The 25,452-nt window shown below is 38.9% G+C and overlaps 1 protein-coding gene across 1 annotated transcript in view; it reads right to left on the bottom strand.

The window, feature by feature from the left end:
- Positions 1-455: 455 nt before the first annotated feature.
- The window catches only part of LOC131044801 (peptidyl-prolyl cis-trans isomerase CYP22), a 67,324-nt gene continuing 42,327 nt past the window's right edge, over positions 456-25,452 (bottom strand). Inside the window, exons 5-7 of the mRNA XM_057978242.2 lie at positions 17,581-17,613; positions 1,115-1,171; positions 456-857 (exon numbers count right to left, since the gene is read on the bottom strand). Coding sequence (XP_057834225.1) covers positions 747-857; positions 1,115-1,171; positions 17,581-17,613 — 201 coding nt within the window. The 3' untranslated portion in view covers positions 456-746. The remainder of the gene's footprint in view (positions 858-1,114; positions 1,172-17,580; positions 17,614-25,452) is intronic.

Genomic DNA, 25,452 nt, shown 5'->3' with positions numbered 1-25,452 from the left:
TACCGACTTGATCATCAAATCTAGTCATAAATTAAAGTGAGAATTTCATACAAGGATGCTTGTATTTGCAAAAATCACATAATCCACACACGACATGCTACCATGAGTTAATGATTTGTATTTAGAAATCTTCACAATTATAAATGACACAAGGCAACAGGATCTACAAAGCATCTAGACGCATCACTAAATTGTACCAATACTAGAGAAATGTTGTTCAACTATATGCGAGCTTGGCTCAAGTTTAGGAAATCTTTACCAGTAAAAATTTATAATCTAATAAACTAGTATTATGTTGTTGACGCTATCACTTTAACTTTATCAAATTCATTCTTGAAGTCTTGGAACAGCATGAGCTAAGCTAATTTTGCAGAAGTAAGCCTGTTACATTTGTAAAACAACTTTCAAATAACAAGAATCAAGGAATCCTCTAAAACTATCAAGTGCCAACTGTGTTCAGTTTGTCCCATAATGAAAGATTATTCAAGCCAGAAAATTCATTGTTCTTCATATCAAAAATTCCTTATTAAACTGATTTACAAATTAACAATGACCAATCACTAGTCTCAACAAGCCCACAATGGCATAAATGATCAAATCAAAATGCATGAACTTATCCTTTAGCACTAGATCCACCGATGATAAACAACAGTCCATTCACATTTTACCCAAATTAGCATTATACAAAAACAGCAGGAAAATTTGGAGCTATGAAATAACACATCCTGTCATAGAACATTTGATTATTACATTTCACCACATTCTGCAATAATACAAGGTAGCTTGGGTCGATTATTGGGTCCAGTTTGTACATTTTCAATTTTCCTCAGTACCAAGAGCCCTTCTCCTAGCACCCTCTGCCAATAGAAGGGGAAGCCCATAGTAAATAACTTATTTAAATATATCCAATACTGTCGAAAAATGTAAGCAGAAAAATAGAAATAATATAGATATACTATTTAAGTCTATAAAATGGTTTTATAATGCAACTCGTTGACAAGATTGTACAAATATTAAGTAACATTAAAAGCAGTTAACTAACTCCATGATTTTATAATGCAACTCATTGAAAACATTATACAAATATTAAGAACATTAGAATTAGCTAACTCACCCCAAAAACGACATGCTTATTGTCCAGCCAATCACATTTTGCACAAGTTAAAAAGAACTGCACAAAAGAAATAAAATGCATTATAATATTTTTTAAAGAACAGGCAGGACACTTAACAGAACAAGAAGCAACAAATGCGAAACTAAAAACTTAAAATTGAATTTTAATTAAAAAAATACATAGGTATAGCATTGAAAAATGCAAACTAAAGCACAATAAAACAAAAACATTATAACGAAGCTTAAAACAGAAAAACGATGTATTATTATTTAGAAAATCCCAAAATCAAATAATAACGCCATCAAAAAATGAAGACCCTGGATGTCAATAAAATAATTTTTTATTTTTTATTTTTGTATACAATCAAGTTGTGATGAACCATTGAAGAACCGGAGATGTGGAACCAGAGGAACCAGAGATTTCAACAGGCATGGAACTGGGAAGGCCTTCCTTAGCACTCGATTCGGAGGGGCTCCTCCCTCAGTTGAAGCTTTTCACGTCCATGGCGGACACATGAGCAAAGTCTTTGGACAAACAGAGATACAAAAGGCCTAAGCAGAATGAGTGTGAAATGGCAGAAGCATGATATGCCTCGACACTCAAGGCCTCAGCTTAACCAGAACGTTGTTTCAACCAAGTTCACTAACTTGGACTCTTGGGCAAGCAAAGTGGCAACTAGTCCAAATAGCATTCCTCTTCAAACAAGAAAGCCCAACTTTGTTTCGACCAAAGAGGTTTTTCCCTCTCAAAAGCAAGCACATTCTCGGCGCCTCCACTCTCATTTCAGTACTCTGAGAGAGTCGGCTACTCACAGAGATCATCGGGCTTCGGGTTTCAAAAAGTCCTTTCGTCCTTGGCAAGTCCCTCCTTTCAATCACAAGCTTCAAAAATGGAAAAGGAAAGGTATGGGGAGTAAGTTGTTTGTACTCCCCTCGGATTCTTTAAACCCAACAATAGCTCGCTTTCAGGAGAATGCCCTATTTTCTCAAAGGTGTGGCTGTCAAAGGGATAGCAAAGAAATCATGTCCTAGTGCACTTCCTCATTCCCAGGATTGATCTCAATAAGACCTTTGCAGAATGATTATTTCTTTTTAGAATGTGCGGTCTCCACCCTGAAAGAAGTCATTATCAATGGTAGCCCTCTCTTCTTTCAGGGCTCAACTTTCCATTTCTTAGACTGGAAACCAAGCTTCGACCCTGCAAATCACAGATTTCAGAAATCCCCAGTATGGCTTTCTTTAGTTGGTCTACCTTCTGGGTTCTGGTGTCTGGAGGCCCTTTTGAAGATAGGAGAGGCATTAGGATCTTTAGTGGACATTGAGGAAGACTTTCTGAATGGGCTTAAGGGCGATGTGGCTAATATCTATGTGGAAATTGATTTAAATCAAGGTTTTTATAGCGAGTTAGAGATAATCTCAAAGGTTGGTAGATGGAAGCAGAAAGTTCAGAGGCTGGGGAAGGAGACTCCTAGCAAATGCATCCTTCGAAACCAAATAGTACTCAACTGTTCTATGGCTGCTGCTAGAGGCCCTCTCTCTCCCCTCCATACAGTTGTAGTTCCAAAAAATGACGATAAGAACCTTGAGATGGGGAACATAGGATTGGCATCTCCAACTGAATCGCTTGCAGTAGCTGCCTCATGCCATGTTCAAACCCCAAGACCTTCTCGGCTTTCTGATACTTTGATTGAGAATTTTAAATCTCAGTCTCTTCTAGTTTCTGCTTCACCCGCTTCTTCTCAGCCTCCCCCTTCCTTTCCCACGCTCATTTTGTCTCCGATCGTTAAGATTCAAAGCAACAAGACTTCGAGGAGTCTGTTTGGCCAAAAGAAAACCCCTTCTCTAACTCAGGTGGCTTTCAATATTTTCGCTCAGAATCCTAGAAAGGCCTCCAAAAGAAAGAACAAAATTAGGTGAAAGTGAAAGATCCCTGATGGATCTCTTTTACTAATCTGCTGTAATTTTTATTATTTTAAATTGATTTTTCCTGCTTATTAATATTTTCTTTCAGAAATAGACAGAAGTTGCAGAAGGGTTGGATTCTTTTTGTAGTTTGATAATTTTTCAACAAGTAAATAATGAAGTACAAGTACATGAACAAAGTACTGAAAATGAAGTTCATATACAGCCAAAACAAATTCGATTCAAGGCAGATTTCTGGATATAAAATCAAATATTTGACCAGATGAAGATTTCCAATAATTCAGGAAGATTACAATCAGGAATAATCCCAACCTGAATGCTGAAAGAGTAACATAACCAGGAATGAAGCTGCGGCAAGATTCCAGCCCTCCAAGTGCTGCACGTGGGAAGGAAAGTGGCTGCCAGGTACAGCAGTACAGCTGCCAAGTACACCCAACTGGTTAGAAACCCCAAACCCCACGCTGAACTCTGTCAGAATCGCTAAACCTCCAGAAAGAATGTCGTACAATCTCCAAGATGCTAATAGTTGCAAGCAAATCCAAACCACTGTATTGGAGGCTACGTCCCAAACAGGCAAGGCATTGGCGTTGGCATCCCAGATGCTGAAAAGCTCTTCTAGAGCCAAATCTCAAATCCAAGATGTAAAATGTGTAAAAGATAATAAGAATTAGGTCTCAACTTCCTTATAACACCTTCCCACTTAGCTCGAACCCTAAAAGTGACTCAATGGGGCGTTTAGGGTTAAAATGTTATATTTCTCATTTTAAGTTGCCAAGTGCATAGAAAATGACCTTTTTTCAAATACAAAGAAATCCGTTCACCGAAAGGATCTGAGTCAAAAGAGAAATATTTAGAAAAGTCCAAGACCTTTCCAACGAGCTATTACACCAAGGGATACGCATCTAGATGAGGCCAAAAACCCCTTATTACTCCAAAATGGCTATAAACATAGCCTTATTTAAATAATTAAATGCTAACTTAGGAAATATTTAAATATATTAAAAAAAATATTCCAAATAGCTGTAGAAGGCTCAAATGACTCCAAAAGCCTGAAACGGAACCTGCCACCTGTCTATGACTGAAGTTGGAAATCATGGATCAACTAGCAGTCTCATCCCTAAAATATAGGGATGCTCCTAGAAACTAGGAAACACACCCAAATCTCCTGAAACTGAAACCATCAAAAAGGTCATGAATAACCTCATGACTGGCAACTGTCACGACCTCCTAAAATTTAGGGATACCCCCTAAAATCTAGGAACTGCTCCAAACTGACTCCAAACTGCCTGTAAAGCCAAAATCCAATCACTATATGCACTGAATGAGTCCCAATCAACCTCTGCTAGCCTACGAGACTCCAATGATAGGCCAACTCCTCCGTCTCTGATGTCCACTCTAGAAAGGGGACATGACAGAAAGCATGAAGGGGGCGCTCCCACTTTAATAGAGACAAGCAAAGGATAACTTGTGTCCCTAACTAATATTTTACAGGAGGAAATCATTGCAAATGACATTGTAGAAGACATGGAGGATGCATATGATCTCTCACCTACAGATGGTAAGGTTTCTTTAGCTAGAGCTCAAACCACTTTGCCTCTAAGCCCCCTGCCTCCCTCTAACAGGAGCCCCTCAAAGGTGCTTCCTCTTTGCTTGGCTTCCCCACCCATTGATCCCCTGTCTTCTAAACAAGGATTTAATCTTTCCTCTGAAATTTCAAACCCTCTTCTAATGTCGCCTTCTTTGATGCCATCTGATTTGGAAATGGACCTAGACCTAAAAACACAAAGACTGCTCCAGGATTATATGATTGATGATGATGATATGGATCTTGTTCTAGAAACTCCCTTGGCTGTAATGTATTCTAAGATCAAGGAGAAAAGGAAACTGGGATTAAATCAGTTGATAGATGGGAAGGTTAAACCTAATTATGGTCTTTCTCCTCCCAAGAAGGGCTGCAGATCTTTGATTGAAGCAAGAACTCAAGAAGGGGCAGCGGAGAGCCAATCTAAAATCACAGACCTTTGGAAAGTAGGGAAGGGTAACACCCTTCTTAAACAACAATGAAAATCCTTTCTTGGAATGTTAGGGGCCTCAATGCCCCTAACAAATAGAGGGTGATCAAGAGAAGGATTCTCTTGGTCAGTGCAGATGTCACCCTCCTTCAAGAAACCAAGCTAGATTGTCAGCAAACAGTATCTTTTGGTTCAGGAATCAGCTCTCGTTTTCAAGCTTCTCTCCAATCCTCAGTTGCATCAGAAGGGGCCTTGGGGGGTCTAATGATAATCTGGAAGCCTTCTCAAGTTCAAGTGGAAGGTATTGCTTCTAATAGAAACTGGTTGCTAGTAAAGATCACTCACTTGCAAACAAATACATCCTTCTTTATCATCAAAACTTATGGACCAACATCTCCTCTCAACATGCGGCTCCTGTGGTTAACCCTTGATGGAGTCATATCTCAACTTTTGGATCAGCAGGTCATCATAGGAGGAGATTTTAATGCTATCAAAAATTCGTCAGATAAAAGGGGAGGCATTATTAGGCTAGGCAGATCTCAGCAAGATTTTAATGATTGGATAGATAGGAATGGGCTTTTAGATATTGACACGGACGACAGCTCTTTTACTTGGACAAATAGGAGAAAAGGTTTTGGCAGCATTTCAGAGAAAATTGATAGATTTTTTTGGTTGGAGGATCTCAACTCCTTCCCTTTCTCTTTCGAGTGCTCGGTCCTAGCTTGCTCAGGGTCTGATCATTTTCCCATTTTGTTAACTCTTCAAGGGGTCTCGGACAATTCAAAATCTCCCTTCAGATTTGAGAATATGTAGATGAAAGATTCAAACTTCCTAACTTTGATAGAACACTGGTGGAAAGAAGAAACATTTGAAGGTTCCAAACTTTATTGCTTCATTTCAAAGCTAAAGTATGTTATGCAAAAGTTGTTGCAATGGAACTCTCAACACTTCAAAAACATCTTCTCTTCCAAAAAATCTATAGAAGAGAGAATGGCTGATTTAAATGCAAAAATTGTCTCTGAAGGCATGGATCGAGATTCCTTTGATCAAGAAAAGAGGCTACTCATGGAGTATGAGGATATTCTGTCTAAAGAAGAAGTTTTCTGGAAGCAGAAGTCTAGAGAAAATTGGAATCGGATGGGTGACAAAAATACCAAGTTTTTCCATAATGTGACAAGGATTCGCAGAAGCATGAATAGGATCTCAAAGCTGGATTTGAATCAGAACCAATCCATAGTGGACCCTGAAGGGATTAAGAGAGAAATAGGCTCATATTATTCAAATTTACTAAACAATGAAGATGGTTTTCATCTTATAAAGCAGACAAACCTCTTGGCCTTGATTCCAAGGATCATTTCAGATGAACAAAATACGAAGCTCAATGAGAGATTTTTATTGGAAGAAGTAACTCAAGCTCTTAATCAGCTCCCTTCGGGTAAGGCTCCTGGCCCAGATGGTTTCCCTACAGATTTCTTCAAGAAATGCTGGCATATTTTTGGACAAGATTTAGTTGAGGCTCTGGAATTGGCAAGAAGATCAGGCAATATGCTTAAAGAAATCAACAATACCTTCATAGCCCTTATTCCAAAAAAAGAGAAAGCCTCTAAACTAGGGGAATTCAGGCCTATTTCACTCTACAATACAGTTATGACAAATAGAATGAAACCCCTTATGGCTTGCATTATATCAGAAGAACAGACTAGTTTTGTCCCTGGCCGCTCAATTCTAGATGGTGTCATTGTTGCCCAAGAAGTTATCCACACTCTCCAAAATTGAAGAGACCAGGTATGGTTGTCAAATTACATATTTCAAAGGCTTATGATAATGTGGATTGGTGGTTCTTATGCAAAATTATGCAGGCTTTTGGTTTTGATAAAAAATGGATCAACTGGATATTTGAATGCATTTCTATGCCCAAATTCTCAATCTTGGTAAATGGGAAGCCAGTTGGTTTCTTCTCCTCATCAAGGGGCATCCGGCAAGGAGATCCTATTTCTCCATTTCTTTACATCATCATGGCGGAAGCTCTAGGGAGGGCTATCAAATAAAAACAATCTAGCAACCTCTTGGAAGGAGTTAAAATAACTACAAATTTTTTAGTCACACATCAACATTTTGCAAATGATAACCTCTTGCTGGGCGCAGCAAAGATCAAGGAAGCAACTCAGCTGAAAATGCTTTTGGAATCCTTTGGAAAGGCCTCAAGCCAAATCATCAACAAAGAAAAATAATAAAAATTGTTCTTCTCCACCCCTGCCCCTTTCGAGGTTAAAATCCAAAGAATTTTTAACTGTAAAACAGGCATCCTTCCCTGTATTCACTTGGGCATTCCAATTGACAGAGGATTGAGGAACTCAAAACTTTGGGATACTCTAAAGCTAAAGATGGATCAGAATTATTTCCTTGAAAGGGAAATGGCTCTCATGGGCTGGTAGGCTGGTAATGGTCCAAACAGTTATTTCTGCTCTACCTATCTACCTTCTATCCCTCACTGTTGGTGCAAATTCCTTCATCATTAAAAAAAATGAGAAACTTCTTCTGGCAAAACACTGAAGAAAAACAGAAAATTTCTCTAATTGCATGGGATAAAATCATCAGACCCAAGTCCATGGGGGGTCTAGGAATCAAAAATCTTCACTTGCAGAACAAAGCCTTGGGAGCTAAACTAGTTTGGAAGTTCATTAAAGACCCTAAAGCAATATGGGTAAGGATGATGGCAACAAAATACCTTTCAGATGGGGATCCTCAAAACCTCCTAAGATCTAATTCTCATCCAAAGGGGTTCTAGGGCCTGGAATTTCATTGTCACGTGCAAAAATTTAATTGCAAACTCTTTGTCTTGGGATATACATGATGGATCCTCTAGCCTTTTCTAGGAAGACTCATGGGGAGGATATCCAAGCATTGACAGCTCTCTCAATATTCCAACAGCAAAGCATTGGCTTCAACAGCATTGGGGATCTCGAGTTAGTGATTATTTGGTTTTGGACAGGGCTTCTAGCATGCAAGGATGGAGCTGAAAGCTTTTGGAGGGATTGCCTATTCCTACTGTTGAAATCAACCAGCTATCAGACCTCATTAGAGCAAGAGATATTAATCCTAGAAGAAGAAAAGATTCTCTTATATGGGCTTGTTCTAAAACAAGACAATATAATGCTAAAGATGGCTATAGGGTTTTAGCAAACTTTGAGAATCAAGAGGAACAAGATATTCCACAAACTCTTTTGGAGCAGCAAGATTATCTCAAAAGCAGGAATCTTTGCATGGTTGGCCTTCAAAAAGAGGATCCTCACAACAGAAAGATTCACTAAAATGGGCTATGAAGGGCCCTCGAGATGCATTTTGTACAAAGCTCAAGAAACAGTAGACCACCTCCTTTTAAACTGCCCATTTGCCTCAAAATGTTGGCGATGGCTTTGTGCAAAACTAGGGTGGATAACAACCCTTCATAATGATACAGTCTCTCTTTTTCAATGTTGGCCACTTCCTTCTAAGGAAAGCACTTTAAGTCAGATTCTGGAAATCTCTCCTTCTTGTTTGGGAAATCTGGAAAGAAAGGAATCGAAGACTTTTTGATGATAAAGCAAGAAGATTGGAATCAGTTTTATTCTCAATTGAAACATCAATTGTTGAGGCAGTAAATTGCAAACTAGCCTTCTCAACAGATTCTAGCAAAAAAAAATCTTCTTGGGATGATAGAATAAGAAATAATTGGCAAGGGATCAAGATTTCTCCTTCCTTTGGGAGAAAACCTAGTGCAAGAAAGGATGCTATATGGTCTCCCCCTAAGCAAGGTTGGTTCAAGCTAAACTTTGATGGAGCCTCCAAAGGAAACCCAGGTGCTTCAGGTATAGGATTTGTGGTTAGAGATCATACAGGAAGAGTAATTGGAAAGAGGGCCATGCCACTGCTACCGGATACCAACAATGTAGCAGAATTCAAAGCTTTGCTCCTAGGCTTACTTGATTGCCACAATCATAGGATAAGAAACCTCATAGTAGAGGGAGACTCAGAGATAGCAATCAATGCAATTAAATTGAGAAGAACCCCAAACTAGCGGCTACAGGCAATTTTGGACAGCATAATTGAAATTTTGTTCAAATTAGAGCAATATGAGGCTAAACATGTCTACAGAGAGGCTAACACAGAGGCAGACTCTCTCTCAAAAACTGCAGCAGAAGGCCTTTCTTTACAGTCGTGGGAGAAGGACAGCAGTAATCATGGTTAAAGTTGCAGAGAGTTTATCAATATTGCTCAGTAATGGATTCTTGTTTTCACACGTCAAACATAAAACTTTTCCGCCATCTTATAATAGTGAAATTGTCACGTCATCTATGACGTCATTTATTTTTGGCCTTTCTAATAGCAAATTCACCCACTCTCATCCTGAAAAGACAGCCTACGGTCCGTCGTCATTCCAAGTATGAGGCATGCGTTGTCCGTTGGATAGAGCTCAATTTTTTAGCCTCAAAATTTGGCATGATTTTAGACAGATATCCCTTGCCACCTGTTGGTGTTTGTTTTATCATCTACCAAACATTAGGATAGGATACCCGAAGGTATTCTATCCTCTCCTGAAAAATCACTACTGATTCCAAGGTCTATATGTGCGAACAAGCGACTTTAGTGGAATAGCTTCTTGGGTAGTGTATGCTGAAATTTTCAAGGGGGACTTACGTTTGACAAGTATTTTTGAACTGCTGGACTTAGATGGATTTAGCAATTTAGGCTCTTCTTTTTTTTTGGGAATTTTCTGGGATTTAGACTTTCAAAAGAAAGGGAAAAAGGGATAAAGTTCAGGAAGGCTAATCTAATCCTACGAATTCTGGAGACGGTATCAACTGGGTGCTCTCAAGAAACCAAACCTTGCTTCGCCACACTAGGGACAACTACACAAGGCCGGTGCAATCTTCAATGGGTTGTGCTTATGATCGAGATGTTGGGATGCACAGGGGATGGCCTCAGACTAACTTTGCACGGTGAGATGGAAATCATCCATACACCAAAAGTATGAGCAGAGATACACCATCAATTGACACTTATCAAATCCTTCATTCGAATTAACAACAATGAAAGGAAATCTAAGTTAATTTTAACTAAGTGTTGAGGCAATTGAAACCATGCAAATCATTCAAATAATAGAGATTACAAAGCAGCGCACATGCAATATATTATCTGGAAATGATCTTAAGCAACATTACATCAAAAACCTCACCCTTTTCAAATGAGAGGAGGCAACCTTATATAGTTTCTCAAAAATAAATGAATGGCCGAGATCAAACAGTGGTCAAGGGCCAAGATTGAAAGTCCTAAACCCTAATTAGGGTTTCCCGAAATACCATCAATTCAAACAAATGAAAGAGTGACAAGTGGCGCAGCTGCTAATTTCACTGAGGTGAGTGGCCACTTTCCTCTTTCAGAGATTCAACATATCTAGACATAATGAGCTTGACCTTAGGCTTTCCTTCTTCTAGATCTCTGACGCCACACGGAATACCTTGCCCAGGATCTCTCTAACACTTGCCTCTGTCTCAAAACAATTGGTCTTGGATTTCTTCAGAACCTCAATCCGAGTGACCAGAGCATAGTACCACGTGTCGAAGTCGTACCTGTCTCCTGTCTGTATGATGCCTGCATCCACTAAGCTCCTCTTTGACATGCCTTGGATAACCTTCAGGTGAGGTAGTATTTCATTTTGAATTTCATCCACTTCTTCCCAATTGGATGCTAGATCCTGGATACGATCAATCAACAAAGAAGTTGCCTCATGTGCCGATACTAAGTTTTCTACCAGGGTGTCAGCACGCACCGAAGCATCTGAAATCCATTCCTTTCCTTGAGTGTACGAACCCTTCATATCATCATAGTCCTTCCTTCATTGATCCCTGCTGAAGAGGCTGTGGTGGAGTAGCCGAGACTTCATGGTTGAGCGGGCTGGTAAGATGGAGAACATACTTCTTCCACTGTTGGTTCTCTTCTTCCACTTTCTTCCTCTTTTCCTTTTCATGAGCCAACCTCGTCTTTAGAACGTTGCAGGAGTCATCAAAATATTGGATCTCTTGGTCCTGGGTAGGCTTACCCATCTCTATGGTAGTAACCTTGTAATCATCTGTGGTGACATTGTCCCTAGTCTTCCCTTCTTTGGGCACCGCTATCTGGACTGTCCTGAATCCGGAACTGCCTCTCTAAATCAGGGAAAACTTCCTAGCGGGTTTGGGTGGTTTAGCTATAGCGGGTTCATTCACCTTCTCCAGGAATGCTGCGGTGACCTCCTCGGTTGAGTGGGCCTCCTTGGGAACCTTGGCCTTTATCCTTGCTCTCAGCCAATCCGGAATGGTTGATTGTTCTACAGTGTTCCGATCAAACTCATCATCTGCCTCTCCTGGGTTCGCTGGTATGCCATCCAAGAAGATTGTAGGTGCTTCAATTTGCCCCCTGTCTGGACTTCGGAAGACCTTTTCCACCACTTCCTCAACTGGCTGGGAAAGCACTCTTACTTCATCATCAATCACACAGATGTTCATCTCTTGCTCCCCAATTGCACTCTGATCAGGCGCAATGAAAGCAGCACTTAGGATGGAGTGACTTTCGCTGGATTCTCTTCTTTCAACTACAGCCCTTTTCCCTGTGACCTTTGTGGAGCTTCCACCCAACTCCTTCCTCTTTGGAGACCCAACACTTTCTGGATTTCGAGCATCACCGGCGGAGGTACAAAGGTCGACGGACAGAGTATCATCTACTCCCATTAATTCATAAGTCAAAGTCATACCTTTGGTCTTCAACTATTTTGTCTTTTCAAACGCCCACCACCTTGAGTACTCAACCACCGACCTCATGAGGTCTGCTAGATCCGATTTCTCTCCCTCTGTCCAATCTATTAAGACTAAGGGTTCATTCTTCATCTTTTCAAAGCCCGGCTGCTGAAGTTCTAGGCTTTCTTCTACCTGATCAGCAACTCTGAATACTTCCGTTGCTCTCACCATACTCAAAGGAATTCTTGACTACAACCTCTTTCGGATCTCGAAACTATCGGCTGCATTAGCCCAGTAGTCTTCTAGATCCAGTCTGTGCTCAAACGTTGTCCTTTCGATCTTCTTTATCCTATGGAATGGATCGAAATCCTTTCTTGCCTTGTATTGATAGAAGGGATACCAGGCCAATTCTTTCTCAGCGGTGGCTGCAGCCTATGATGATGGACATTTTTCCAGCCCATTACCAATTGTAAGTGAGGACATCCCTGCCTTCTTCTGCTTATCCCTTTGAATCACTATATACTCCTCCAATTGTCTCACAACCTCGAGCAACACCACTCAGTTGGTAGGGTACGCTGGAAGCTTGTATGGAGGCCCAGAGAATCCCTGAATTCGGAGGTAAGTGAACTTTGGATATTGGATGTACCAACACCCGAACCGACCGATGAAGTCCATAGACTCTTGAGAGAGCCTCTGGTGCAGGCCACCTTGAAATGTCCGGGTAATGTGCATCAGGAAGGTATCATTCACCCTTTTGAAATGGAACTTCTCCTCCATGTGGAGCTGGGGATAGCAATCATATACTGGAAATTGGTTCTCCTTGTTCCCAACTTCTCCTCTACAAGTGAGACCTCTGTACCTGTAGGTCCTGGCCAAAGAATAAAACAAGTAAGAACTCATGAAGAAAGTCCTATTCGCCTCCAGGTTCCTTAGCTGGCTATCTAGGTTGTCGATGATCATCTGGGCCCAGTCTATCATTTTTACTCCATTGATTATTTCATTAATGAAATAATACATCCAGGGTTCGAATGGAGCTCCCTGAGGATTTCCTATTATTCTATTGAACAGGACAATCATGTCCCCAATGTCCTCCTTGAAGTATGCTCGCACTAGGCTCTTTCTCTAGAGTTTGGAGGCACCCTTCCTCGGCTTGTCTAGCCAGGAATGGTTAACTATGGCATCATATTCCTCTAGGTGGTCGTGGTACAAACTGTTAGCTTCGTCCTTTGTCATATATACTACGTTGTGGTACTCAGGGATCCTGAAGGCCTCTTTGATGGCCTCATCGCTGACATTCGCCAACACTCTTCCATCAGGTGCAACAATATCCTTACTGATGGGGTTGTAGTGTTTGGCACATTCGACTACTAGTTCATTGCACTGCATGGTGGGGAGGAAGCCGGCAGCGTGCACGATACCACTCTTCATCATTTTTCGCGCAATGGTGGTAGGCACAAGGTTGTCCAGACCAAACATTCACTTCTTAAACTCCCTCAGATTGATGTGTCTGAGGTTGGTGTCATTGATGTTCTTCCACTTTGAAATCATCCTTGACTCTGGAGGAGCATCTTTGTCTACCTGGAATTTCATAATGTATAAGGCCTGAAGGCAAACAATGGAAATTTTAAAGTTAGAAAAGGATTTGCAAAGTTTTGAAAATAACGGGTCTGCGAAATGGCTAAGTGTTGGAAAATTTTCCCTTTTTTATTCTCATACTTAGCCATAAAAATCGAATTTTCACCTTAAAACCCTCAGTCTTAAGGCTGGTTGTGGTTACCACCAAGTGTCAAAACTTTCAAAAAATTTCATACTTAGCCAAAAAAAAAGATTTTCTTCCTCCAAAATTTTCGAAAAAATCATTTATTAAATTCTGGAAAATATTCAGTAAATTCACAATTTTAATTTCACCTCTGACTTGGATAGAAGTAAGGCTAGAACTTTCTCCGAAATATTCAAAAAATTCAAAAAAAGTTTGGATGATTCTTCCTCGTACTGGTTGCCTTTCTCCGGAAATCTGTAAACCTTTTGCTAAAAAATATTATCCAACTTCCAGCAATATCTAGAATTTTCTCCAGATGATCTTCAAACTGACATACTTTACTAAGCTCTCCTTAGTAACTTTGAACTTCTTGGTGTAATAATGAAGTTGATAATGAAGTATTTGTAGACAAGGTTAAATCTTCAAGTAGAAACCCTTAAAATCATCCAACCCATACTTCTAATTTTAACTTCACATTTCCCAATTTTAAGACTCTCAAAAAAAACATTCCATTATGATTTAAGTTTGAAGATATTTATCGATTCTCCTTTCAAAAAAAAACTTTCCATTTTGATTTAATATCTCAATAATCTTTCAATATTCTCTCAATATTCTCAAAAAAACTTTCCATTTTGGATTTATTTTGAGGATTTTTAGATATTTCTTAGATATTTTCTTCATTTTGGATTTAATTTTGAAATCTCTATGGATTTTGTGACATCATGTTGACTTTTCAATGCGTAGGTGGACTTTGGAATTTTATTTCCATCTTTTCCAAGGTATGGCGAACTTTGGAGACCTCTCCTCTTGGCCCTCTTCAAGGCGAAATTTTGGCTAAGGCATGGGGCGAACTTTAGCCTTTGCTCCTTCATGGCCTCATAACCCTTGGTGAACTTTAGACTTGGCTCCTCCATGGCTTTCTTACTTTGGGCAGACTTTGGTGGCCTCTCCCCTTGTGAAGATCTTGGGCGGACTTTGAACACATCTCCAGTATGGCCTAGGGCGGAGTTTAGACATCTATCCCACATGACTTCTCTAGCCTATGGCGTACTTTAGACTTCTCTCCCACCTTGGGCGGACTTTGGTGACCTCTCCTCAAGACCCTCCTAGCCTATGGCGGACTTTAGGCATCTCTCCTAGCCTATGGCGGACTTTGAAGGTTGCTCCCAACACTTGGCAAGCTTGGGAGGACTTTGTTGTTAGCTCCCACATGACCTTTCTAGCCTATGGCGGACTTTAGGCTAGGCTCCTCCATCACTTGGCATGCTTGGGCGGACTTTGTTGTTAGCTCCCACATGACCTCCAAATGCATGGCGGACTTTGGCTAAGGCACCTTCATGGCCTCCATTAAGGTGAAAATTTGGCTAAGGCATTGGGGCGAACTTTGAAGGTCCCTCTTCATGACTCTCCTAAGGCATGGCGGACTTTGGCCTTAGCTCCCACATGACCTCTCTAGGGTGTGGCGGTCTTTAGGCATCCCTCCTCTTACTTGGGCGGACTTTGGTGCTGTCCCCTACATGGCTTCCAATGCATACATGGCGGACTTTGATGGTTGCTCCATGCAAGGCGATCTTCAACACATCCCCTCATGGGCGGACTTTAGAGTGCTGGCCATCATGGCCTCTTCAACACATGGCGGACTTCTGGCTTAGCACCCATGTGACCCCCAAAGGCATGGCGGACTTTGAGGTGAGCACCCACACAGCCTCCTAAGGCATGGCGGACTTCAGGCAAGGCTCCTTCATGGCCTCTCTTACATCGTGGTGGGGTTTGAACCTGCAAAAATACTTCAAAACCCTTGTTAGCCAGACTTAGAATAATTTTCAAAGAAATTTCAAAATTTCATAGTTTAGCCTAATTTAATCGGATTAACTTGAAATTTGAAATCCATGCCTAGGTGGATCATTTGAAGCAGCAAAAGGCCTAAAATCTAGGGATTTAGCTTTTTAGATCGAAACTTGGAATTTTAGAGTTTCGATCGAAGCTGGTCAGTGGTGCAAGTGTAAACCCTAGGTTTGCATCCCAAAAAAGCAAAAAGCCTAAAATCTAGGGATTTAGCTTTTTTAGGTCAAAACTTGGAATTTTCAAGTTTCGGTCGAAGCTGGTCAGTGGTACAAGTGTAAACCCTAGGTTTGCATCCTGAAAAAGCAAAAAGCCTAAAATCTAGGAATTTAGCTTTTTTAGGTCAAAACTTGGAATTTTCGAGTTCCGGTCGAAGCTGGTCAGTGGTGCAAGTGTAAACCCTAGGTTTGCATCCCGAAAAAGCAAAAAGCAGACATCCCTAAAAAATAGGAAAAACTTTCTAAAAATAGCCATACTGGGGATCGGGCTGAAAATGCCAAAAACGAAACTTCCTAAAAAATAGGAAAAAGCAAAAAAGCAAACTTTCTAAAAATAGAAAGTTGTCCAAATTCGTCCAAATCGATTGCGATCTTCGTCCTTTGGCCTTTCTAAGCACTCTGGTGGTGTTCACGCTTCGGAATCACATAACTTGCAAAAACTAACTTTCAATCGTCAGGGCCTGAAATGCTCTGAACTGGACAAGGCTTGGTGAAACTGCAGCAAAAAGGTCACAGGACGCTAACAAAACCCTAGAAAGCAGGAAAAATCAAAGGGTCCCCAGTAGCAATGGGGTGATGTGTGAAAAAGGTCACAACACCACCTTTGCAGGCAAATTCATTGCGAGGCATTTTGCATTAAATGCATGTTGAAGACAGCGCTCATTAGCTTTTATTTGGCTTCCTTCGCAAGACTATCAACTAGATTCTCTCTGCAACCGTCTCCACAAAAGCTTAAGCTACTTCAGTTTTCTAAGCAATGTCTGGGGAGGAGTCGTTTGGGTTTATAATGAATGTCTAACCCAGACCAATCTCTTGCTTTGGAGCAGATACCCCCATCTCTCTCTCTGCCTCAACCCGCCAAGTCTCTTTTAGATAAATCACGGACCTGAGATTGAAGAGGCTCCTCCTATTTCCTGAGCCAACGGTCATCCTAGCTGTTAAGCTCATTCTTGGTAGTGGGCTTATCAGCAGAGAAGAATACCTCTGAGACAACACGAGCATTTCGTCCCGGTTTGTTGCCTCCTTGATGGACCTCAAGCTGGATAAACAGGAAGTCTGGAACCTCACCAAACGACTCTTCCCAAGAGACATCTTGCTTGATTTGCAAGAAATCCTAAACAAAGCGCGACATGACTCTGGCGCTCCGCGTCCAAGTGAGGGAATCCTCTTCAATGTCCCGAGAGAGCTGATTAAATTCTATCCTTTTCTGCTCGACCTGACAAGAAAGGACTTACAGAAGCACAGATCCTTTGCTGGCATGGCCCTCGAGTTTCTAAAATGGAGGTTTCTGGGGGACAATCCGGAGGACACAGGCAGGGAAGAAGAATTCCTAGACTTTGCCAGACTCAATGGTGTTCTGCCTCCCAAATCAAAAGCAGAGGGTCCCCAAGCGAAGCACAGTAGACGAGGTGGTGGCCAAGGTACCGGTCATGCTTCTAGTCGAGGAAGGGGTCGTCCTCCACGAAGAGGTCTCGGAAGAGGTCGTGCCCCAATGCCTTTGCCCATGCCTCGAGCAAAGAATTAGACAGATATGTTTTTAGTTGGTCTGTTCTTTTTTTAGGCCACTACAGAGCACATAGTTGGCTCTTTTTTATTTCTCTATTAATTTTAAACTTACATAGAAACTTTAACGTAGCTTTAGACTTATAAATTTTGAAAAACTTTAAGAGATTTTATTAAAAGGATAAATGAATTGTAATCAGCACTCAAATCCCACTCTTAGTCCAGAGAATCTCAGGGCTTTGGATGTGGTTTTCTTTTTCTGTGCATACTCATGGACATAGCTCTATTTTCACAATTTTTAGACCCTCCAGGGCCATTTTAGAAATCTGTGGTTTCATGGTATAAATTCTCTTTAAAATCAATATATTATTCTGGCTCTACTTTTTATCGACCAAAAATAAAATAATTGTTTTTGCAAGGATGCATGAAAAAAAAAAGTTGTGGTTAACAATTATTACCTGGCATCCATTTGTATTAGGCCCACTATTTGCCTGCATGCCATAAAACAGCGTAAGAATGCGAACCACGAATAATAGATTACCTCATCTAGTTTAAAAACCACCAACTTCTAATGCAATAACATAATAATATGATCTTGGCAGTCACCTCAAGCATCGTACAGATACAAAAAAAAAACAAGCAGCAACCACCCTGCAAGCCCAAACACTTATTCTCCAAGCTTCATTCACTTTTGACCTCTATTATTTTAACAATTTAAGGTCAAAGCTAGCTACTTCAAAAATTATAGCAAAAATGCCAATATTAATTGTGGAGAGTGTAGAACTAATAAAGGAACTGCTACCTTTGAGTGGCTGGATATTATAATGGCCCCCATTCTAATTGATTTAATGAATGCTTTTCAGGTGATCTAAAAAGGGAACATCTCATACAGAAAACATCGTTACCGTCATAGCGGTGCAGAAGTTATGAGAAAATTCCCTTCATTAAAGGCATGTGCATCTTTAGCATCTCTTAGTACTTAAGCATGTGCAAATTCAATTTGTTCATTTCCCGTATCTCATAAAGATGGCGATCATTTGTGGTTAGGACATCTTCAAAAATGGTCTCAGACACTGTTCTAGAATAACTGCTTATATCAAACTTCGAATTAAAGCACATATTGCTAAATTGCTCAACAGAAGCTTGTAATCCGTTTATCTACATCATATTATATGAAATCAACAGCAATACAATTTAGAAATCACGGTAATGACAAACAATAACTAAAACTTGTGTGTATAATAAAGCAAATGTTATGGACTTTAAACCATGCTAATGTGAGTAAAGACATGGCATTTCCCTGATCCATTACAGTAATAGTAGAGAGCTTCTAGTAGATAACAGTGTAAAGGTTTTTGTATCAACATGTTTCAGATCACACTTCGTGATCCATCATCAAGATGAGGAACAAAATGCTAACATGTGTCATGATACAAATAAAAAAGAATTAACTATAAAACTTATGACTTTGAGTAAATAAATATGGAGAGATCCGTCTGCATGGTATTTAACAGGGTAATCTCCACAGGAATAACAAAAGGAATAATTTAATAAACAAAATATGTTTGTGTCCTCAAGTCACCAAAAATGGCTCAATGAACTTTGTTATAGCAAGTGTAAATTAGGCAAGGGAAGGGATGTTAGCCCTTGTGAAGGCTCAATTTGTAGTCAAATGCATGACGACAAGTATGGTTATGCAAATGCTGAATGGGAAAGACGGTATAACAATCCATTTACAGCATATCATTTATGCAAATGATCATGGAAAGAGAAACCAGAACTGTCAGTTCAAGCACGTGCAGAATCAAAGTGAAGGAAACAAGAGATCACAATTGGGAGTCCAAATTCAGAAGATGGGATAAAAGAGGTCAATTCCTCAAACATATAGTGTGGCTAAAAATTCAAGAAACTAAACTTATAGCAAACTAACCATGTGTTTGACTTGGTGATCTTTAGGACTAAACAAGATAAGAGGGAACAGATTGCAGCCCAGATTCTAGAATAATCACAAGGAATATTATATTTGGTAATTTGTATAACATTATAAAAATGGGATTGAAGCCAGGCAGTTGCGGAAAGAAAAATGCATATAATTTGTCCAAAAGATATGGTACAAGATCTAAGTCCCAAAGAGTTAAGATAATGAGCATTCCCAGTCATGCAAAACCAACAAAAGTGACTGTAACATCAAATACATGAAAGTTGTTGAGACCACTACAAAAAGAACAGCACATATCATCCTCAACATGCATCAACACTCTAACTCTTTCAACAGTTGTTATGAGGCATTGCTAATAGTGGTGAAGCTTTTTATGAAAATAGCAGTTGAAAGGATTTACAAAAAATTGAGAACTTGACAATGCCAAATATATTATAAGGCCCACTGAAACATCAACAAAGCCCATGTTAAAAACACTAAGGCTAATGATAAATCATTAAAATTCGTGACGATATTGCGGGTATATTAGAAAAAAAGAAACGCATCCTATTGATGCCCATCAATGAGATAAATTGTACATTATGGGATCCACCAGCTTCCAACTTTTAAGTATCTTCATCATAAACAACAAAAAATAAAACAAATATGCTTCAAATATGGTTAGAAGGCAGTTGCTGTAGCTTGATCCTATATTGTCCTTGAAAGTAAAGTTTTGGTTACAATCAGCATCTACAACTGTAAATTCACATTTACAACACCACTATTTCTACGTACAAATTGTGCTCTACTTACTTGTTATGCACTTGCTTGTACTCCCTACCCTATATTAAGTTGTCCATCCTATATCTCCTGGGTGTAAGCATTCCTAACATTGTTAAGGTCAGGTGTGGAAACAGGTGCAAGCAAGCCATTTTCAAAATCTAGGTACAATGTTATGTAGGCCCAAAATATCTCTTGATTAAATTACACAGATGCATTTGCAAGTGAAGAATTTTAATATATTAAAACTTGAATCAAGCAAGAAGAATTCAAATTCATGTATTTGTCATTGAAAAATACTGTCCTCCATACTATACAATTATGCATGACACCTTTTAAGTATATCAATCCCATTTTATACACGACTCCAAATATAGGACAACTGTGCACTCATAATGGGTGTTTGCATACATCTTCACATAGCAATACAGATACTTCTTGTAAAATCTCTAGCTGTTGTCTTTGCATAAACTTGAAATAGTTCTACTCTATGTTCCACAGCAAGCATTTCAAGGACAATAGTATATGGCATCGAGATTCAAGTTTCGACATTCACATAATGCATCAAAATTGAGATTCAATATTGAATGTTCGTTGATTCAAGTGGAGCAGCAATAAAAAATTCATCACTTTCATTATGATAAAAACCATTGACAATGAATGATCAGTCCTTCCTCTTCACAGTCACACATGGAAATTGATTATGGTAACAAGACACAAAATGCAAGCTGTGAATGGGAGGCAAGGTTGGTTAGGGAAGCTCTAGGGTTTAATAAGTAGTTTGAGGAGCCTTGTGAAACCCATGGCCTTTTTTTTCTTTTTTAATTTTTTTGCTTCTTTTAAAGTAAAAGAAAAATTGCGGACATGTGGACATCCCCAAGACAGTTGAGGGATATCCAAATGTCCCCAAGGCATAGGACGTGTTTAGAGCCTAATAGCCCATTTTAGGACACTTTCCTGTGATCTACTAGTTTCTCTTCATTATCACTCCTACATATCTAAATATTCATAATCCCAAAATTTTAATCCAAAATATAGCTTGTTAAGACAGACTAAACTTAAAGCAATCATATCAAAACATTAAACAAAAAGAACATTAACTCTTGTAATACCCATGAGGCATTACTAGAAGGTAAGTAGTGAATCATAAATACTTCTAAAAAAATTAAACATGAGACATAGTGACGCAGCCATGACACGGAGGATCCTCAAAGAAAACAATCCAAATCATGCAGCAAGAGTAACACAACGGAAGCAACAACACAGAACATAGAAAATGGAAAATCAGACATCCGCATCATCATATATTCATCATAGAACATCCGGTAATATCCGGGTTACATGCAAGCTAACATGCCCAGTTACAGACTACATCCCAAAATACAATTCATCTGAACCTCCAAGAAGCATCCGAATTACAATTTACGAATCTAGATCATCATACAACACCTCTTGTCTCAAAGGATCACATACAAAAATATATATACCATCTGGAACACATCTGGGTCGGCCACAAAAGATTACATTTACCAAGGAAGGAAAATGAAATGTGTAAAATAGGTCGGCCCCAAAACATGAAGATCTCATCCACCAAGAACAAACATGAAGTGCGGACCACAAAGAAGGGTCGGCCAAGGGCCTAAGAACATCGTGTGTGGTGCCAAATTGTTTCGCAATCCAAGGAAACGCTCTGCATGAGAAGAAATCTCTAACATAGACGATAAGCTCAAAACTGCTCTGGAACCAAGAAACAGACACTCCGAAAGGAATAACTTGCTGGAAAAGAATCCAAATGAACTGGAAATCTGGAATGATAAACAAGAACAAGATTGGAAGCCGAAAATCTGATCCGCAACGAAAAAGAAACAACTACCGGAAAATGCTGAAAGTAACACAGAAACTGCAACAAAAACAAAAGTAAAAGCAAATATTTTTGGTTGATGCAAGATTGCTCATAGACCGGGGATGCTCCTGCATCAAACACCCCAGGTAGAAAAAGATGTTCCATGAGAGGCAACTCATGAACATCAAAAAGGATTCGGGATATAGACCCCATGCTCATTTCTGATCCAATGTCTTATTTGTCTACAAACTTCTTCCTTACCTCTTCCGAAACCTCAGCCAGATTCTCTAACTTCTGTTTTTCTTTATCTCGCTTTACTTGCTTCATACCTGCACACTGTCTCTGACTGTTGCTCTCTTTCTTTTGCAACTCTAATTTATTTCTGCCACAAGATTTCATCTGGTCTGCCACCATCACCTTAACCTTACTGCCATCCGGTACCACCTTACTATCAGACCTATCCACTAGATCCTTCTGCAAATCCATGCCGCCATTCCGTGTATCCTCAGCAACCTGCTTCTCAACACTGCAATTCTTCACAAGACTCAAATTCTTCACTGCCTTCTCCTTCTCCTTCAAAGAAGCCAAAGTAAACTTCTACCCATCCTTCTCAATAGTGATCAAGTTTCTTCTACAATCATAAATAGCTCCTCTATCAAATTGCCAAGATCTACCCAACAAAACATGACAAGCACTCATAGGCAAAACGTCACACAAGACTTCATCCTTGAAAGGTCCAATATTAAAATTCACCAAGCACTGCTCTCTCACTTCCACCTTATGATCATATTGCAACCAACTCACCTTGTAAGGGCTAGGATGTTCAAGCCTCTTCAAACCAAGCTTCACTACCATCTCCTCTGATACCAAATTATCAGTACTTCCAGTATCCACAATAACCTTACAGCACTTATCACCTAATTTGCAAACAATCCGGAAAAGATTCTTCCTTTGAGTAGGTCTGGTATCTTCACTATTCCACTCCATCAAGACTCTTCTGAACAAAAGGGACTCTCCCTGCTCCGGTTCTAACACATTCTCTCTAGTAGCTCTAGCTTCCTGATCCTCATTTGCCATGCCATTCCTTGCCATTCCTTGCTTACACTCAAAAGATCTATGTCTGGTTTCTCCACACTTAAAACATCTACCTAAAAATTCTCTACTACTACTACTGTAGTCACATAAATCCGTCCACTTAATTAAATGAATACTTAGTATTTATTTGATTATTTAACCATCAATTAATAATTAATTAAATTAATATTTAATTAATTCATCTTAACCCTATTCTCCTATTAATTAAATAAATTATTCAATTTATTTGATTTAATTCACTTAACCAAATTCAGACCATTAATTAAATAAATAAATCATATTTATTTAATTAAATCTTCTCTCACATTTAAATAAATTAATATTTATTTAAAACCCCCAAAATCCCACCTCTCACATTTAAATAAATAAATCATTTATTTAAATCACCTTTATCCTCCACCCACTTGTATTTTCCTACAAATACAAGTTGCACAATTATTTTAAATAAATAATTTATTTAAAACACCTTTATCCTCCACCCACTTGTATTTTCCTACAAAAGCAAGTTGCACAACTATTTTAAATAAATTATTTATTTAAAATCTTATTTATCCTCACCCACTTGAAACCTTTAATGGTTTCCCTTAAAGTATTCAAACTTGATGGCTTTAAAGTCTTCAAACTTGATGGCTTCCTTCTATAATCTTCTTAAGACTTTAATGGTTTTCCTTAAAGTCTTCAAGCCTTTAATGGTTTCCCTCAAAGTCTTCAAGCATTTTAATGCTTTATCTTCATTTTTCTCATTTAAATAAATTAATATTTATTTGAATATTTATCCAAATGCAAATTACACCATTTAATTGAAATAAATGATTTTATTTTAATTGAAAATACCAAAATTTCTCCCACTTGCATTTTCTTACAAAATCCACTTGTATGCCTAAACCCCTTCTAGATTCTTCTAAACCCTTCCTAATTAGCCTAATCCATCCCCTAAATATTGTCACATTCCTAAGCAAATTGGAGTCACTTCTCAAAGACTCCAAAGTCTTTGAAAAGCAATTAATGCTTTGTGTGTTCAACAAATTAACCCTCAAAGTCTTTGATAACCATTGAAGGCTTTCAACCTTCAACCACTTAATCCCCAAAGTCTCCAATAACCATTAATGGTTACCTCAAACCCTCCCACATGGTTAAAACATTTGTTTTGACTCAACCTCTACCCAACCCAAAGGTCTCATCAAGCCTTTAATGCTTTGACCATGATTATCTCTTAATCATTTGCACAAAGGTTTATCCTTGGATTAACTCTTAATCCAATGGGTAATCTTAATTTAGACTTGACCCTTACCTTCTAGATAACCATGAGGTCTTCTCAGGCCTTTAATGCCTCCAACCTCTTCTCTCAACCCAATCCTATGTTGACACTTGTCACCATTTTATTGGTGCCAATTGTGCACATGGATCCCCAACTTTCAAACTTGGCCCTTGATTAAACCATTCAATCTTAACCCTTCATTTCTCCATTTCTTCTATAAATAGAACCCTTCTCCTCAAGCAAAAGGAAGCATTTTAGAGTATTGTTGTTATACTGGCATTAGCATAGAGCTTTTTCATAGCATCACTATCTACTCTTGCATAGTATTTGCTTATCATATTCAACCATCTTGAATCTCCATATGGCATCCATGGCTAGTGCTAAAAGCTGAGAGCTACAGTCATTTGGGACTTGGAGAGGAGAGAAACAAGGGAGAAGCATCAAAAGGCATCATGGAAGCATCTTAGGGAGGCTCTTCTCCTTTCTTTTATTTTGTTAAACTTCTTTCATGCTTTTTGAAATCTCTCTTGATATGTTTGGAATGGTTTTTAGTTCTTTGTTTTGTTTTTATGGTTGAAACTAACTTATTAACATTGAACTTTGTTGTTGCCTTGTCCCCATTTCCATGACATCATTTGGTGAACCCGACGTGAATCCAAACACCAAAAAGATCAACTTTTTTTTTTTTAACCAATAACATGTTTGAATGTTGAAAATGTCACACAGGTTGCGCTTTTGACACTGTTTTGGTGCGTTTGACATTATTTTGGCGCTATTCACTCTGTTTCAGTGCTTTTCCCTTCTCTGTCTTTCCCTTTCTTTTAGTGCGTTTGTGTTAAATAGTGCCTCTGTTCAAACGCAGACTAGCGCTATTGTAACAAAACGTTGTACAAATCACCTTGTAACCAAAAAAAAAAAATTAGGCTTGTAGAAGCCCACCAAATAGGCGGATTTTACTAACTATTTTTCTCTTTTGTGCAAATTTAAATTAGATTAAAAAGTAGATTTATATTTTTTACTAACTTGTTTTTTGAAGTTGGTTTTAAAAATGAATTCACTTTTTATTTTAGTTTAAAATTAACTTCACATTTCAAATTTGGGCTTTTAAAAAAAGAATCACACATTTGTTTGGGGCTCTTAAAAAGAATTCCATTGTTCCAAGGTAAAAAGAACCACAAACTTATACAAAAACAACTTTTTTTTTTTTTGAAAGTTAGGAAACAAACTTCGTTTTGGTGCTTAAAATCAACAAGGCAAATTTTATTTCTTGCATCAAGATAAAACTCACAATCCACACTTCCATTTTTGGTGCAAATAAAATTCACAATCAACTTGTCTCATTTTCAAAGCAATTTTACTTCATGCAAACGTGTTTTTCATTAAGTTGACCAGGATTTTCAAATTCTAGTTTACTCAAACAATTGCCTTTGAAAATT

The sequence above is a fragment of the Cryptomeria japonica genome, chromosome 8 (genome assembly GCF_030272615.1).
Source record: "Cryptomeria japonica chromosome 8, Sugi_1.0, whole genome shotgun sequence".
In the NCBI taxonomy this organism is placed as follows: Eukaryota; Viridiplantae; Streptophyta; class Pinopsida; order Cupressales; family Cupressaceae; genus Cryptomeria; species Cryptomeria japonica.
This window is presented reverse-complemented; position numbering and strand designations above follow the sequence as displayed.